Consider the following 18,967-nt stretch of genomic DNA (forward strand, 5'->3'; position numbering starts at 1 on the left):
GAGGTATAATTCAGAGGGAAAAATATGTATTTTTCAAAAACACCAGGCATTATGGCTATTCATGCATAAATATTATCCTGCTGTATTAGACCGAACTACTCTAAAGCAAGAATCTGGTTTTAAATCTTCCAAGCAAAGCTGTTTTCACATGAACATAATTGAATATGCACATTGGAATGTATAAATGAATGTAGATAAGAAACACTGTTCCAGCACCTACTGCCAAGTTATTTGGCAGAAAAGATTAATTTCACAGATTAGTGGGAAAAAATAGATCCAACACACTGAAAATAAAAGTTGACTGCTTTTCAGAAAGTCAACCTTTACTCTTCTCTGAAATAATGGAAAAGCAAGAGAAAAACAAAGGTGAGCCCTAGTATCATCAAAGGGCCATATTTTCCTCCCCAAGTCTGGCCAATTACAAACTATTTAAATGTTTTAAATCTTAGATGAAGAGACATAGTTAATTATAAGTTCCAAAACAAAAAATATTTTCTTTTAGTTAACCATATTCTTGGGAGCTCTTATATCTTCTTCAAATTCAGTAAAAGCAATCTATAAAAGAACTCCAAAAGACAAGCCAACCTTCCCACCCTAAGGTGTCTATTTTCTCCTGTCTCACCAGAGGGAAAACAGGCAGACAACAATTTGCTCTACACAGAGGCTTTCATCTAAGAATTTCAAAATGGTTTAGAAAAATAATTCTCCCACCCTACTTATAAAGTATTACTTGTACCATTTACAGGGATTTCTCAGGAGATAACAGCCCACACAACTTGCTCAGAGCAACAGAACACATCAAGACAAGCATCATATTATTAAGCAGTGATTTCCAATGCTGAATTCATTCATTAGATGCTAGTTAGATCTCAATCCCTAAGGACCTTGGTAACATGTAACATATCATCATCCTCAGAAAGTCATATTTGCATTATATATATTCAGCCTTTTTAACTCTGCCTTCAGAGCAAAGTTTAAATGTCGCTACAAACCGCAAATCTCAAGGCTAATGATTTTCCTTAGTCATTTAAAAAAAATGGGATTTCTATACTTGCAAATGCTAAAATCACTATATAGTGATTTTCTACCCTAAAGTCCGATTACTCATGATAATTATATAAAAGCAGCTTAAAAAGAAGGAACAGCAATAAATTGTTATGCTGGTAAACTTCTTTATGGATTGTAAAAGAAAGCAAACATGCACTAGCACTACAAAGAAATCACTAAAGTTTACCTTCCTCATTCAGTAAGGCTGGTTCAGGTCACCATGACACAGAGCTTGGGCTTCAAGATAATTTGGCTCTTCCCCTTCCCCCTTTTCCTCTTTCAAAAGGAGTTGCTGCCAAGTGCTCAATATGGCCCAACATCTCCTTTCTTCTCTTCAGTTTTTTCTATTTTCCAGTCCCCCTTTACTACAAGTTCAGAATCATTCATTTCCAGCTCTTAGGCTCTCTCCCACAACACCAGGGCTCAACACAAACATGATGGGGTGGATGTCACAGGTTCCAGGCCTCTCTATGGCCAAATAAAAAAAAGAACTCACACAGGGTCAGTGGGGGTTTTTACTGCAGGATTAATCGATAATGGACCTAGAGACTTCTGGGCCAAAGCCAGGGACCAATCAGGTTTGAGTCCCACACTACAGCAGATATGCTTAGCCTATTAGCTACTTCCCTGAACTTTCCTATTCTTTCTTTCATGGCTGTTTCTCTTCTCTCATCCTGCCAGGGTATCTATTTTATACTCAGCAGAGAAGAGTCTTGCTGACAAAAGCACTAGTTTGATTTGTCAGAGTAGCAGGGTTATTAGGTATATTTTCTCTTTCATCTTAAGGTTATGCTTTTGCTTTGGTTGGTATTTTTGTATTTAAGGTAAGCTTCGCCACGATCAAGGCAGATACATATTTTTAAAATAACCATGGACAGTGGAAGGAGGCAAACTCAGGTTCCAATCTTGACCTATTATTAGTTATTAGGTTTCTCTTAGGTAGGTGGCTTAACTGCTCAGCTTCCAGGTTCCTCATCTGAAATACTACTAGTTACACACCATAAAGCTACTGCTAAGTACTAAATGAGAATTATGGGACAGATCTGATCATACTTTCAACTCTGAGTAGGCACTTAGTAAGTTTTAAATTATCCCAAAGGTACTAAATGTTTATTAGTAAACATTAAGAACTAAACAGAAAAAAAGTATACAAACCAGTAGCCTCACTCCTGAATGCTGTTTTAGGAACAGGAAAATATTTTAAAGGTTAAATCCATAAGCAAGAATACAGGAATATGTCCCACTATAACTAATGCCAGTGAAAAGAAAATTGCCATAGAATGCAATTTAAAAACCTACTAAGGTTTCAACTAATGGAAGGGCACATCATACTTTGAAGAGGTAAAAAAAAAAAAACCAACCCAGTACTAGATAGATAATCTGAACTAGGTCTATTAAGAGTCTGAGATTATACGCAAAATTCTTATGTACACTTTTCTCATGAGTGGTTCCTTGGATTTTAGCAGATTCTTAAAAAACAAAACAAAACAAAACACATACAGTACCCAAGAGAGGCTTCAAATAACTGTTCTATTCAAATAACATGGCTTTACTGTTAGTGAAGTAAAAGATAAAATGACAGTCAAGTGCCACAGAATAATGCAGATCCAAGCATTTAAATACTTAAGAGTACATAAAACCTCCACCCTTACTCTGTGGTCAGTCATACACTTCACTGTCACCAGAAAACCCTGTCCTGGCTGACTTACGAAGCCTCAAGAACAAACATAAACAAGGGTGTGAGTTGAGAACAGAACCTTTCAGGTTATGAGAGCAATTACCAACTCTCTTAGGACACATCTCAGAAGTCAGCAATGACCAGGAGCATCATTTTGATAGACTACAGGCAGGAAAGTACTGGGTATTAAAGAAGGCAGCCTTGAAGGAACTCATTCTGGAAGCCTGGGCTCAAATCAAGACTAGTGCTTTATTAATTTCCATTTATTTTCTTCAGTCTGAATTTCCTCCTTTGTAAAAATGAGTCTATTGGAGATCTTCTCTGCCACACAGAGTGGTTGTCACTCTTTATTAAAAAAAATGATAAAGAAACATTGACAAATTTATCTTAAAATATATACATTTGCCCTACAGATTTGTGTTACAGAGAGCAAAGACAATGCCTAGCCCAAAGTTGAGAACACAAGTATTCAATAAATAGTAGCTAAATGGGATCCCTGGGTGGCGCAGCGGTTTAGCGCCTGCCTTTGGCCCAGGGCGCGATCCTAGAGACCAGGGATCGAATCCCAGGTCGGGCTCCCGGTGCATGGAGCCTGCTTCTCCCTCTGCCTGTGTCTCTGCCTCTCTCTCTCTCTCTGTGACTATCATAAATAAATAATTAAAAAAAAAATAGTAGCTAAATAAATGTAATGTGATTTCCTTCTAAACTGACCCGGACACACTTGCTTAACACAATGAAGGCAGATAATGCTGCTGTCATATAGCTCTTTAAAATTCTAAACTGTCTATAATACACTGCCTAGAATCTCTCCAGAGTATCTTAGGGGTTGGTCTCAGGTAGAGATAGTCCATCTTCTCAAAATTAGATACCCTGTAGCTAAATATCTCACTTGAAGTGAGTCTCCTCTGGCCCTACCACCATCCATTCATTCAACAAATACTTACTGAATGCACACTAGGTGTTAAAACACACACATACACAGGATTAAAAAAAAAAATCATTTTTGTCCTAAAGGAACACACAATTTAGTAGGCACAGAGGAATGTAGTTCCACTCAGCAAGCATTTAATGAATGAAAGCCATCTGCCAGAGCTACGCTAGAAATACCAAGATTTGCATGGGCTCAGGCCTGAATGATGAGCACACAATCACACTGGGGAGATCAGGCATGTATCCTAGTAGCTGTAAAATGAAGTGCCTGCAGGTATGAGTATAACACAGTGAATTTCAGACAGGCCTGGATTCCATTCCTGCTTCTGCCATGTAACTTGCTGTCTCATCTGTAAGACTAGATAATAACCCCTTCTGCACAGGACTACTGTGAGAATTTAATCACCTAGGCATTATATGGCATGGAGACCCTAATGTATAGTAGATACTCAAATGAATGGTAGTTACTATTATTAATGGGCATGCTTGTTTAAATATTTGCTGAACTCTAATATAGGCCTGGGATCCTAGGCACAAAGAATATGACTTTCCACTTTTGATATGTAAGTCAAAAAAATTATAATTGGTAGGACTCCCCCTTTTCCAGAGATAAGAGGTCGTGGCAAAGATTGGGCAAATCTGGCCTTGTACTCTAACACAGGCAATTGGGAAGGTGGGTCTGAGCAGGAAGATAAATCAGAAACTGGAATAAAGAACTGAACAAAAGAGGGAAATTTTAGGGACTCTAGCTGTGACGGCAATCCCACTTCCTGTAGGTAAGGGAGCAGAGCAGGAGATAAGCAGAAAAGCAGGCAGGGGTCAGACCCGGGAGAATATAGAATACCTAGCTGAGGAGGGTGCCCTGTACCCTGCATGCATGCCCGAGGGCAGGGAAGGAGCAAGCAGGAGATGCCTCCAACAGCAGACGGGAAGGAGAGGAAGATTAAAAGTAGAAAGCCTAGTAGAGAGACTGCTGAAGCGCTTTAGGCAAGAGGAAATGAGGATGTGTGAAGAGCTTGGGCAAAAGTTAATAGAGGCAGTGGGCAAGTATGAGAGAAAAAAGTCAGGCCCCACCCAGTGAACAGACAGGAGAGGCCAAAGGTGACCTAAAGCAGGACCAGCAGAACATTGACACTACTGTGAAAGAACAGATGAAGAGCAAGGAGGTTTGTGTTGTCACTTTGTTTGAGGGGGATGAAGAGGCGTGGAGTCTCAACACAAATTCACAACTTCTAAAAACTTCTTTACACAAATCAGCCCCAGGGAAATTTGTCTGCAGTCCTAACAATCCAGGCCTTTTCTTTTTTTTTTTTTTTTAATATTTATTTATTTATTCCTGATAGAGAGAGAGAGAGAAAGAGAGGCAGAGACACAGGCAGAGGGAGAAGCAGGCTCCATGCCGGGAGCCCAACATGGTACTCGATCCCGGGATTCCAGGATCACGCCCTGGGCCAAAGGCAGGCGCTAAACCGCTGAGCCACCCAGGGATCCCCCAATCCAGGCCTCTTCTAAATCTTATTAGTCCTCGCCCCTTACCTTTTTAGGTCAGCCAGAGTCCGTTCACTTCCCTCATCTTCAAAGGAGTCCTTCCCATTCCTCTCAGGCCTCAACCTTCTCTCAGTCAAAACAGGTACACCACTAATCTCTCCTAAAGGATTATGTCCCAGGAAGGAATCAAAAGAAACATAGTTTTCTGCCAATTTTGGTAGAGTATTAAGAAAGGAAGGGGATGGTTGGAGAGTTACTAAATTACCACTCATTTCCTGATGTCTATTCAGTTAAAGAATCTGGTTCCTGTAACTTTAGAAGTCAGGCTTGAAAGGAGACCTGCCTTTGTTGTAGTGTCTACATGCACAGCCTAGACCAGGGGGCAGGAGCCTCAATGCAACAGCATCATACTGGAGCTCCACCCACAACTGTCTCCATAATTCACCTGGAGGCCAATCAGGCAGGCACTGCTTTATATCTGGCATCTCTCCTCTTATTGCCTTGAAGAAATTAAGTACCCTGGTGCCAGTTTTAGTCTATTATCTCAAACTACTAGTCTTCATTATGTCATCCTGTCCTCAGTGTGCCAATAAACATATTTCATACACTTCTCTTTTCTTCTCAATTTCCCTCCCCATCCTAATTATTTATTTTTTTTTAAGATTTATTTATCTATTCATGATAGACACACACACACACAGAGAGAGAGAGAGAGAGAGGGGCAGAGACACAGGAGGAGGGAGAAGCAGGCGCCATGCCGGGAGCCCGACGCGGGACTCCATCCTGGGAGACCAGGATCGCGCCCAGGGGGCCGAAGGCAAGCGCTAAACCGCTGAGCCACCCAAGGATCCCCACATCCTAATTATTTAGCAACCAATCTTGACCAAACCTCCTCATACATTAGTCTCAAATGTAATATTTACCTTAAGAATTACTTGAGTGGAAAAAGAAAAAAAGAACTACTTGAGTGGACTTGTTTAAAGTAAGTTAAAAGGCAGCTCCTAGTCCCTTCCAGAGGGTTTCCTTAAGACCTCAGGTAAAGCCCAGGCATGCAGGTTTAATGAGCACTGCGGGGGATTCTGTGCAGGTGGCCCATATACTAGTCTTCTGAAATATAGTTCCTTAAAACAAGGTAGGTTTTGCTGTGGCTGCTGCTGCTACTGTTTACTGAGGGGAAAGGGAGATAAAGGAAGAAACAAGAGAAAGGAAAAAGCAGACATTTTAAAGAGCTCCCTCTCCCCTATTTAGGTTGCAATTAAGGTATAAAATCTTCATTTTTTTTTAAAGTGTGGACTTTAGAGGACTATGACACTAATCCTATAAACACTTAATTCTCCACTAAATAAATTCCTTTCTCCACTCAAACCCAACGTTCCCTAAAGATTTTCAGAAGCCTCCATTTAGCCCCAAATGTGGGCAACAGTTGGCTGGAAATTCACAAACATTTCCAACTAGTAGTCCTTACTTTGTTGTGTCTCTTCTTCCATTTCTTAGTACTCATTAGAAACCAATATAGGTGATATAAAGTAGAGTGACAAGCTTACTTAAAAATGATGTGCTAAATGACTTTATTTTAATTAAGACTTGGGTGGTGTACTTCTCAATCTTGACACTGTACCTCACTAAATGTCTGAAATTAACTACAATCAGGGATCCCTGGGTGGCGCAGCGGTTTAGCGCCTGCCTTTGGCCCAGGGCGCGATCCTGGAGACCCGGGATCGAGTCCCACATCGGGCTCCCGGTGCATGGAGCCTGCTTCTCCCTCTGCCTGTGTCTCTGCCTCTCTCTCTCTCTCTCTCTCTCTCTGTGACTATCATAAATAAAAAAAATTTTTTAAAAAATTTGAAATTAACTACAATCATATGGATTGAAAACATCAATCATACTAATAAAAGTGGACTCAAAGCTTATAAAAACTGATTCTTTTTACTCCCCCTGATGCTAAAACCAGAACTATTTGTAGAATTTACATAAAGGTCAAATGCACGTATAACTTTTTAAGTGGAAATTTATGACACAGGTGGAGAAAACAGAACAATCAGACATAAAGTAATATTAATAAGCCTTTGTTTCATCTTACTTGAAACTCAAGCTAAAAGCCTTTTTATCCTTTAATTTTTAATTTTCCATTAATTTGCTCTGTGGGACACCTGGGTGGCTCAGTGGTTAACTGTCTGCCTTTGGTTCAGGGTGTGATCCTGGAGTCCCGGGACTGAATTCCACATCGGGTTCCCTGCATGGAGCCTGCTTCTCCCTCTGCCTGTGTCTCTGCCTTACTTTCATGAATAAATAAATTAAAAATCTTAAAAAAAAATTTGCTATTTGTCTTTGAAGTCTATCTGCATTTCCTATTCCATTGCCCATTCTTTAAAAATGGTAAATAAGAATCTTTTAGGAGAAAAGGTAGTAAATAAAAATGCAAATTGTGAATATTCTTCCTAAACATGCACATATCTAGACTTTTACATTTAACGGAGGCCTCAGGTTTACCTCTAAGAAGGTAATGCTCAAGTATGAGTTCCATTTCTTAAAAATTACACAAACAAGAACAAACTGATAATCAGTAAAAAAAAAAATTAAGCAAAAAAGCATCAAGGTGGTGAGATTATGATGGTTTTTAACCTGCTAACCAACCACACTTGATGTAGAACAACATCCACGTTGGGTGTCCTCTCAGTCCTGCAGCTGTCTCCAAGCACTCTGCCAGTACCAGGGCCATGACTCATCCACCCCACGGTGCCTGGTCGGTGCCTGGTCCTACCGGAGGGTGCCACCACGCTTGCCACCAGCCAAAGAAAGGACTTCTCCCTTCCCTCTATCCAACTGTTAACTCCGGGCTAGAAAAGAGAGAACTGAAGGGAAATAAACTCACTGGAGAAACTTGTGGGTTGCTCTCCCCAGGGCCCTGGGGCATCAGAATTAAAGAGAAAGAGGATAGGGGATGGACAAAGGTAGGCATTTCCTGATCCCCTTTTCTCAGTACTTAAAACGACTCACTTTCAGCAGTTCACACGGCCGCTAGATAATTTTTAAAGGTTTTAGACTGGTTAGAAGGGGCAAAGGGAAGGCAGAAGAGGAGGAAACAAATTTTCCGAACACGTGTTTTAAAGGACAAAAAGTTACATATTTCCTTCCAGGCCTCCCGGGTTCTGAATGTAGCCGCCGACCCACCGAGCTCCACCCATCGAGCTCCCCCGACGCGCCAGTGGCCGCCGTGCGTCTCGGTGGTTTTTAAGGACCCACCGGGCGCGGGGCTGTTCGCATCCCGCCGGCCCTGACCTGACGCGAGGGCCGCGAGCCGGCGAGTAAAGAACATGAACGCCCCTCACCTACCTTCAGGGTTGGACCATGGCCGCCTATGTTCCGCCGCTTCACGAACACCACGGGCGCGTCGGTCTCCGGCGTCAGCTCCGAGAGCGCTAGTTCCAGGCCCCGGGCGTCCTCTGCGACACAAGAGCAGGGGCGGACACGGGTCAGCCCCGCCGGCCCGCGGCGGCGGGAAGCGCGCGACGGGGGCGGGGCTTGGGCGGCGGCGACGGCGCAGCCCGCGGCTGCTCCCCCCACCCCCCCACCCCCCCCACACACAGCCCGCCCTGACCGTCGAGGTCGGCCCGGGGCCGGGGCAGGCGCTCGGAACCCCGGTAGGTCCCAGAGCGCACACCGGGGCGTCTCCGCGCTGTCAACCGCCTCCGTCCCTAGGTAATTCGCCTTTGAACTCTGCTTGTGCCCAGGCTGCAGAGCCCGCTCCTCGGGCTTCTTTCAAGTTCGGAGCCACGAGGCGAGGTGAGAACGCGCTGCCCCGCTGGAGCGCCCTCACTCCGGGGCCTGGAAGCCGCACAGCAGCACCTCGCCTGACACAGCGGGAGCTAGTGGCCCAATTTTACGACCGGGTGAACTCAGGTAAGGGTGTGAGTCAGCGCCGGAATTAAAAATAGACTCCAGTTACTCTAACACCATCAGGTCCATTCATGAGGCAGAAAGCACCGCGACGCTCCCCAGCGCGGCGGGCTGACGGCGGTGGCGGCCGGCCCTCCCCCGGGGACACGGCCGCACCGCGGTCCTCTGGCGTCCGCGCAGCAGGCAGGCAGGCAGGCAGGCGCAGAGCGGCCCGCGCGCCCGGGCCCAAGAGGCAGGGCGTCCGCAGCAGGGTAGGGTTCGCCCCGCCGCCGCCACCCTGGCCTGCCGACAACCGACCCACGCGCCGGGTCCCCCTGAGTCTGCGGCAAGCCGCGAGATCCTAAGCCTCGGTTTCCCCGCAGGCAAACCGGGAGGTGCAGACGATTTGCCAACTCAGGATTTCCGGGCACTAAATGGTGCAAGCGTGTCTTCAAGAGGCCCCTGTCGATCCCTCTGCTCCCTCAGCGCTGTCCAGGGTCGGCCCGGCCGCGCGGCGCACTGGCACCCTCGGTCCGATGCTCGCAGTAGGGGCCGGGGCCGCTCCACCCCCCTCCTTCCCGTTGCTGCGCGGCGGCTCTCCCGGCAGGTAGCGGAAGGACCGCCAGGCCGCCCCGGGCAGGGCGCCCCGCCCCCGCCCCCGCCCCCGCCCCGGGCCAGGCGCTCACCGACCCGCGCAGGCAGCCACGAAGGCGGCCACGCGGCTCACCGCCCGAGGAAAGCTCGCCCCTGCTCGGACACCCCTCAAAACATCGCCCCCTTCCGGGACCCACCCCCATCCCCGGCCTCAGGGCCCAGGGGCCCGCCGCTCCGCCCGGCTCCCGCGAACCCACCGCTGGCGTGAACCCGAGCGCCCGGCCCCCGGGCCCTCCTCGCGGGCGGCTCCCCGGCTTCGGCTCCGGCCCGGCGGACTGGCTCGGCGAGGCGGAGACGGCGGGCTCCCCGCGGCCGCGAGAAGCCACGCCCTGCTCGGAGCGGGCGGGCCGCCTCCGGAGTCAGAATGACAAAGCAGAAATCCACTCCCGTGCAGCTCTGCCGACCAAGCCGACAGGCTCTGCGGGCCGGGACCTCCTAATTGGGCGACACCACATGCTCTTCCTGCTCTCAGCGCCCCCAACCCGACAAAGGAGCAGAAACAATGTGAGGAATGTTTGGAAGCGGAACCCAAAGGAGAGTGCTTTAACCACACAAAACCGGCTCTGCCCTAAGGCAGTGACTCCGGAACTTTGCGCCCAATGCAGTCACGAGAGGATCTTTAAAAATACTGACGCCTCGTCCCCACACCCAGACACTCTGAGGTCATGGTAGTGGGTGCGACCCAGGTATCTGAGGGTTTTGTTTGGTTTTTTGGTTTTGTTTTGTTGTCGTGTTTTAACTCCCGGGGTGATTCTCGTGAACAGCAAAGTTTGGGACCCAATGCCCTAAGGTAACAGATTAGTCAGTCTGGCAGTTCCCTAAAGGAAGTTATCTATCAGGCTTTTAAAAGAAACCTCTAAGTCATGCCGAGTAATCCTGAAAAGTGACAAATTCCCACCAACACATAACTTCCCCTTCTAGCCTTCCTCTTTAACCCACTCAGGTTTTGATTTGTTCTGTTTGTTTTCGGGAAAACAATAAGTATGATCGACTCCGGCCATGCCAAACCACCTGCAGCTGCCCTGGTGGGTCATGCTCTCTCATCTTCCTGCTTAGTCATATTCTTACTCAGCACCTTGCTTCAGTAGGTAGCTAGGAATATTTGATGAATAAATAAATGAGTGAACGGGGATCCCTGGGTGGCGCAGCGGTTTGGCGCCTGCCTTTGGCCCAGGGCGCGATCCTGGAGACCCGGGATCGAATCCCACATCAGGCTCCCGGTGCATGGAGCCTGCTTCTCCCTCTGCCTATGTCTCTGCCTCTCTCTCTCTCTCTGTGACTATCATAAATAAAAATAGAAAAAAAAATTAAAAAAAAAATGAGTGAACGAATGTCTCTCCCCCTTCTTTGTCTGGATACTGACAAACTGAAGCGCACTGGAGTGAAAGGACTTGATTTCTTAAGGCTAGGAGAAGACCTGCCTTCTCTGAAGTGGCAGGCAACCACAATTTGCTCCTGTGAGTACATTCCCAGGCACAAGTTAGAGGTTTGGTATACAGCCTCTCAGCGTCTGCACAGTTTGTGCACTTGTGCAAACACACACATAGCGTATATAAATGGGCACTCTCCCTGCATGGTAGTTGCTCACCTAAGTGCATGCCTCACCTGTTCTGGGGTCCTTTGAACAGAGAATGGGTCTAGCACAGGTGTTTGGGAAACAATGTGATTTAAGGAGCAAAGGATGAATAATGAGAGGGCAAGAAACCCAGGACTCCAAAGTAGAAAACATTTCCTCCTGGCTGCTGTGCCCAGCTCTGTTAACCGTTTTATATACCTTAGCTCATTTAATCTACACGATAATGATCCATGAATCAGGGTCATAAACTTCTCCCTAAAATGCATAGAAACTACAGCTTCTTCCAAAGGTATGTCTCAAGATAGAGAGGAACTGTAAAATTATTTAACTTGAAATAATGTACTAAAAGCAAGTGATAAAGATTGATTTCTATGAAATTCATATCAGGTCAGAGCTGCTATAGTTCATATCTCCTAACAGCATATCAAAAAAGCATTTTAACTTCACACTGTCATTAAGTGAGCAAATTATAGCACAAATACCTACAATAGCTCCATGTAGCTTTTTTTAAGTTAAAAAAAATCACCATTTTTTAAAAACCTTCACTTTCAAACCTTTTTTGTGCAGTGAAGGGCCCAGATGCCTCACCCTTGTCACAAAACACAGAGAACTCCTTAGTTACTGTTAGTTTCTGGGTAGTGGAAGAAGTGCTTCATCATCTCCCACCATTTCTCAACATGCAGCACTTTGTTCCAGACATAACTCTTTCATCTCTTGACTGAGCTCATGTTATTCCCACGGCCTAAAATAATCTCCCTCCCTAAGGCCTACTCCTTCAAAGCTCATCTGAAATGTGACCTCTTCTGGGAGGGCTTCCCAGATTCCCACTCAGTGTTGATAGCTCCTTCCCTATCCTGGGATCCCAAATACCCAAAAGTAATTGTAAATCATGTAAATCCAAGAGGGCTTTGGGAAGGCAAACCCTTGTTTAATTTACCCTGTCTTCCCAGAACCTGCTATACATAGTAACTTGCTCAGGAAAGGCTGGAAAAGACCCTCTATGTTGCTGAGCTGTCGCATAAACACAGTATAAACAGATCTATGCAGGGTCCTATTGCATTAAACTACTGTTCTTCCTACAGTAAGTTTCCCTCTCACACACATATACCACCCTGAGCTAAAACAATCTTTCTGACACTCAAATCTTCTCTGCTCAAAACTTGTCACTCTCTGGGGCACCTGGGTGGCTCAGTGGTTGAGAGTCTGCCTTTGGCTTAAGTTGTGATCCCAGGGTCCAGAACCCCAGGGATTAAGTCCTGCATCAGGCTCCTGATAGGGAGCCTGCTTCTCCCTCTGCCTATGTCTCTGCCTCTCTCTCTCTCTCTCTCTCTCTCTCTCTGTCTCTCATGAATAAATAAAATCTTAAAAAAAAGAAAAAAAAAAACAAAAAACGTGTTACTCTCTAGAACCCTCAAAACAAATTCCAAGCTCCTCAATTGTACTGACTTGGCAAGGCCCACCTTGTTAAACCTTGCTGTCCATATATTCTGTACCCTACTTATACAGCAAAAGATTGCTGGAGAAAACACAGAAATTAAAAGTGATTTCACTTCAAAGTCAAGAGTGCAAATGTCAGCAAGTCTCCAAAGCTGCCCAGCAGTGCTTTGCATCTGTGATATGTTTTCCTAGTTTCCAAAGTAAATATTTCATACTTAGTCCTTTTTTTTTTCTCAAACCTCTAATACACCTACACTTTGCCATTAACTCATAATCTGCTAATTTAAGAAAATAGAATCAACCAGACAGAAATCCCTCCCATTTTCCTCTGAATCACCACGCTGCCATATTCTCTACCTTTGCCCCTGTTTTAAAGAGGGCCAACTTCTCCACTTGTGTACAGATTCTCATCTTGTCTTGCCTTCTCGATCTTTAATAATTTCACTTCTGAAATTAGCCTCTCTCTGGCATCATTAGATTCTTGTTCTCTGCCTGATCATTCCATCATCAAATATACTGTAGTTTTTCCATTAAAAAAAAAAAAGCCTCCTGTGATCCCATGTTTACTATCCCATAGTTACTATTCCATTTCATTGTTCCCCTTCCCTGGGTGGGGGAGAGGGGGAATACTGTCTTGAAAGAATCCTTTCTACCCTGAAGAAGAAGAAAGTAGAATATGGAAGTCAGGAAAGATTGAAGAATATGGCACTTGAGTAGAGACCTAATGAAAAGAGGGAACAAGTCTTATTAAGAGGGGAGAAATCTTTCTAAACAGAGGAAATACGAAGTACTAAAGTCCTAAGCTGGGAGCCTGCTTGACTTGTCCAAAGATCTGCAAGGGAAGCAGTGTGAACAAGGAAAAAAGTGGTAGATAATGAAGCCAGAGGAGTAACCAGGGGTCAGAGCCCAAAGGCCGTAGGACTTTGGATTTCATTCTAAGTGTGATAAACCAAAGCATCACAAGAGAGGACAAGGAAATCACCTAGTTTGTGTCTTAAAAGGATTGCTCTGCTATGTGGAGAATAGACTAAGGTGGAATGATGGAGCACAGACTAGCTAGGAAGTTGCTGTGGTAGTCCAAGCTAGAGATGATGAAGGCTTGGATTAGGGGGTGGGAAGAGATATTTGAAGGTAAAGCTCATACATTTTGCAGATGGGTGAAATGAAGGACATAAATGAAGGGGAAGACTTGGCAACTGAGTAAATGGGGGCACTCTTTAAAGACAAGTGGAAATACTCCAGGAAGAGAGGAAAGATGGGAGTGGGACAGTTGGAATGAAATAGTTTGGGACAAATCCACAGTGTGGTTTGAGAGGCCTATTGTTATCCAAATAGAGATGCTGAGTAGGCAGCTGGTATGCAAATCTGGAGTTCAGGGAGGAAGTTAGAGCTAGAAATAAGAATCTGGGAGTCAAATATAAAAGATGTTTAATGCCATGTATATTAGTCAGGGTTCTCCAGAGAAACAGACCCGATAGGGTGCAGAGATAGAGAGAGAGAGAAACAAATCGGCTCTCAGGAGGGCAGTGCAGGTGGCTCAGCAGTTTAGTGCCGCCTTCAGCCCAGGGTGTGATCCTGGAGACTGGGGATCAAGCCCCACATCGGGCTCCCTGCATGGAGCTTGCTTCTCTCTCTGCCTGTATCTCTGTCTCTGTCTCTCTCTCTCTGTCTCTCATGAATAAATAAATAAAATCTTTTAAAAAATTGGCTTTCAGGATTGTGAGGGTTGGCAAGTCCAAAACCTATAGGACAGGCCAGCAGGCTGGAAATGCAGCATTCTTCATGTTGCAGTCTTGAGTCTCAAGGCAATCTCAATTCCTTCCCCTTCAGAAGACCTCAATCTTTTCTCTTAAGGCCTTCAACTGATTGAATGAAGCCCACTGGCCTTACAGAAAGTAACCTGCTTCATTCAAAGTCTACTGTCTTCAGTGTTAATCACATCAAAGAATACCTTCACACAGCAACATTTACCCTGGTGTTTGGCCAAACAACATGCCACATAAAGTAACCGTCACACATGGGACTAGATGAAATGACCCAGGGAATTAATTAACATAGCTAAAGAAATGAAGACGGTCCAGGACTGAGCCCAGCACAGTGCAAAGGAGGTTGAGGGTCCAGCAAAGAAGCCTGAAAAGAAACTGGAGGGAGGTGGGAGGAAAACCAAGAGAATGTGGTATCTCGGAAGCTAGGGAAGAAGTGCTCTCCAAGGAGGAAGACCAACTATGCCATGTACTGCTGAGAAATACACCAAGATAAAAATTGAGTCTTGGGCATCATTGCTGATTTTTATGAAAACGAGGGAGGAAAGAAAGCCTGATTGAGGAGGTTCAACAAGAAACAGAAAAAAGGACATGGAGGTAGTGAGTATAGTTATAAAAACAGAAACGTGGGAAAGTAGATGAAGAGGGATAAAGGACCAAGGAAGGTGTTTTGTTTAGTTTTGTCTAAGAAGGAAATTATTGGGATCCCTGGGTGGCGCAGCGGTTTGGCGCCTGCCTTTGGCCCAGGGCGCGATCCTGGAGACCCGGGATCGGATCCCACGTCGGGCTCCCGGTGCATGGAGCCTGCTTCTCCCTCTGCCTGTGTCTCTGCCTCTCTCTCTCTCTCTCTCTCTCTCTCTCTGTGACTATCATGAATAAATAAATAAAATCTTTAAAAAAAAAAAATAAGAAGGAAATTATTAGAACATGTATTTATGTTGGGAAAAAAAACCCAATCTAGCTGAGGGAGAGTTGGCAATTTTCAAAGAGGAAAGCAATGAGAGGAGGTCGTTACAAAGTCCTCTGAACAGGCATCTATGATGCAGCATAGACTTAGTCAAACCCAGGCTCTATCTGTGATTAGACTGTCCAGATACTCAGCCTCTAGCTCCCTCATCACCTTTCTCCAAGACCTTCTGTGGTCTTTCTACCTCTCTATCTCACCCAAACCTGCCCTCCATCTCTATACCCCAGCCTTTAGCCTTTAATTACCTAACCCTGGGGCTTTGCTAACTGCCAGTGGTTCAGCAGATCTGAGTTCAAGTCTTCCTTGAGGAAGCCATCAAAATGGGTCACCTCCCCCGATGAAATGCTCCTGTGTTATCATGTATTCTTTCTTTTTGCTACTTATCACAATTGCAGCTATATTTTTACTGATGATTATTTGATCAATGTCAGCCTCCCTCTAGGACAGCACAGTTCAACAGAATTTTCTATGATGGAAATGTTCTGTATCAGCACTGTCGAACCAGCACTGTCACTGTCCCACTAACCACATGTGACTGTTGAGCACTTAAAATATGGCTAGTGCAATTGCACATCTGAAGCTTTTATTTTATTTAAGCTTAATTTGCTTAAATGTAGGTTGTCCCATGTAGGCAGGATCCAGGGTTATTTATGCTCACCACAGTGTTCTCAGTACTTAAAACAGCACACACAGCAATTGCTCAATAAATATTTCTTGAAAAACTCAATCTGTAAAATGGGAAGAATACTAGTTAATTTGTGGATTCCATCTTTTCCATAGAGGAGAGGAAAAAAGACTTTTATATGGCAACTCCTGTAGGTTCTCAGTCCTCCTACAAAGATGAATTTGCCCTTTAAGTTAGAACTTGATCTATCCCAGAGGGTAGCGGGGATAATAAATGAGAACTTACTGAGTGGTCTGAATGAAATAGCATCTGTAATATGCCTAAGAGTGTGCCTGGAACATAGTAGGTGCTTAAAATGTGGAGGTCATCCATCAACTTCAAATAGAAAAAGCAAATAATGGTATGGGAAGATTGGGAAAGGCCTCAAAAAGCAGATGATACCGAACCATATCTTGAGGAATAATAAAGGTAGAAGTAATAGGAGTGGGAGAAATGCCTGAGAATATTTTAGTGTTTGAATGTTTCAAGAAATATTTATTGAGCAATTGCAGTGTGTGCTGTGTGGGCACTGTTTTAAGTACTGAGAACACTGTGATGAGCATAAATAACCCTTGATCCTGCCTACATGGGGCAACCTACATTTAAGCCAATTAAACCTGAGGTATAGAAGGGGTAATTATTTTGCCCACAGCCACCTAAATAACCATCAGCAGAGCTGAGACTGACCCTCAATCCTTGGCAATCACCACGATGCTGTTCTACCTCTTGAACAGAATGTTTTCTAGGCAGAGAGAGCAATGCATACAAAGACACAGCCATAGGAAAGAAATGGTGTGTCCTATAGGAGACGCAGAAGCATAAGAGGAGATGAAACTATATGTTGGGTTCACTTTGGGGTTCACAAGACAGCTAAGTATCTGGTTCTTTTCTCTACATTCTCAGTTAATCCTCAAAAATCATCTGTTACACCATATTAAAAACTAGAAACTGAGATTTCAGGAAGTTTAAGAATCTTGCCAAAGATCACAAACCAGTATGTTGGAGTTAGGATATAAATCCAGGTGTGCCTATCTCCAAATTCATTGTTTGTATTACAATTCAACAATATATAGTGAGGTAGGGGCCAAAAACAGGCAAAAGCAACATGCTGTAGGGAAAACAGAACAAAGAAACAAACCATTAACTTTCTGGGGTACCTGGGTGGCTCAGTCAGTTAAATGTCTGCCTTCAGCTCAGGTCATGATCCCAGAGTCCTGGGATCCAGTCCCATGTCAGGCTCCCTGCTCAAAGGGGAGTCTGCTTCTCACTCTCCTCCCTGCTCGAGCTCTCTCACTATCTCTGTCTCTCTCTCTCAAGTAAATAAATCCAAAAAAAAAAAAAAAGAATTAACTTCCTGACAAAAATCAGGGCGGACTTCATCCATGAAGCATGATGAAAACTTCAAAATCCTGAAAACTTCAAAACTTCAAAAAAAGTTCAAAATCCTGCTTGGGGGGGTGGGGACCATGATCTCTGTGATGCCTTCTCTGATCAAACACAGAAGTAGTCCTTCTTTTATTTCTTATATCGATCTACATTAAAACTGTTTACATGTCTGCCATGCTCAGAATGGTCACTTAGTGAGTACTTCTGTGCCAGGAGCTTTGCATGTTCTCGTTAATCATTGCAATAACCCTTTGGGATGTGTATTACCATTTCTATTTGCAGATGGGAAAAGCAAGGTTAAGTGACTGGCCCAAGCAAGTTCTGGCAGCTAGTGCAGAATTTATGTCTCCTACTCTATTCTCTCTGCTAAGGTATTTTTTACCTGAGGCGTTGGTCTTTGTAGCCCCAGTACCTGGCACAGTGCCTTTCCCATAGTAGCTTGCACTTGAGATTTGAATTCAACTGTCAGTACAGCAGGCTAATGTTAATGAAGTAGAGAAGAGAGTTCAAAGAGTTCTGGTAAACCAGCTTGGGGGTGGGGGCTGAATTTGTAGCATTTGCCAATTTTTGTGGTATAAATACTCCCACTTTGGCTGATTTCTAGCTATCAACCTGCTTACAGAATTCCTCCACGTTTAACAATGGCTGTCTCAAGCTGATAGGAGCAGTTCCAGCACAACCTCTAAGGCCTCAAGATTATCAGGTACAAGCTTCTTCCCCTCCTACATCTCCTCTTCACTGCAGTTCTCTATTCTTAGACATGACAGCAATCTCAGAAGGCTAAGGATTGTTCTACTTCTACCTTTACCAGAGCCCCACAACCTATCCCAATTCCAGGCGGTGTTAGGAAACCCCACATCCCTTAAACATCCTCTCCCTCTCTTCTATCCAGGACCATTCAAGCCCTCCTGCCTTCAAACACATCCATGTCTCCTCTTTTGTAAATATCTCACTGACCCCACAGCCTTATTCAGCTTTCTACGGGCAGTATGGCCCAATAGTCAGCACACTTCTTCTGAAGTCCTGTAAACCTGGCTTTTCTGCCCACAAGATGCATGCCCTTAGGCAAGTTCTGTTCCCTCTCTGTTTACTCATCTGTAAGATGGTGATAAATACAGCACCTACACTTCATGGTGTGGCAGTGGGAATCAGATGTAAAGGGCTCAGAATGTGGTAGGTATTCAATATCTGTGTTATTATCATCATTATGTCTTTATGCATGGTGTAAATCTAGGAAGAACACAGAGTGGTTAAGAGTTTGGATTTCCTCCTTTAACAAATTATTCATAGTAACCATCAACAATGTGTTGCACTAGACGATATTCAAAACTTAATTCAAGGGGGCAACCTATTCATCTTTCTTTTAATTAGCAATCTGTGACTAAGCACACCATTTTCCACGGCTATCTATCCGTATTACTCAGAACTTGTTCTTTACCTGCCAGAAGAAAAATGTAATTTCCTTAAACAACTTGCTAAAAGAAATGCAAAGGACATGAGG

The 18,967-nt window shown here is 44.6% G+C and overlaps 1 protein-coding gene across 3 annotated transcripts in view; it reads right to left on the reverse strand.

The window, feature by feature from the left end:
• Positions 1 to 18,967, reverse strand: part of TXNRD1 (thioredoxin reductase 1) — a 138,819-nt gene that overhangs the window by 76,333 nt on the left and 43,519 nt on the right. Inside the window, exons 1-2 of one of the 3 annotated variants that reach the window (XM_025462409.3) lie at positions 9,871 to 10,025; positions 8,477 to 8,586 (exon numbers count right to left, since the gene is read on the reverse strand). Coding sequence is in view for 1 of the 3 variants with exons in the window: in XM_025462356.3 (XP_025318141.3) it covers positions 8,477 to 8,586 (110 nt within the window). In the remaining 2 variants the exon portion in view is untranslated. Of the gene's footprint in view, positions 1 to 8,476; positions 8,587 to 8,741; positions 8,765 to 9,870; positions 10,026 to 18,967 lie in introns of those variants that run through there. The other 2 variants (XM_025462397.3, XM_025462356.3) reach the window with 2 other exon arrangements.

This window comes from Canis lupus, chromosome 10 (assembly GCF_003254725.2).
Source record: "Canis lupus dingo isolate Sandy chromosome 10, ASM325472v2, whole genome shotgun sequence".
NCBI lineage: Eukaryota > Metazoa > Chordata > Mammalia > Carnivora > Canidae > Canis > Canis lupus.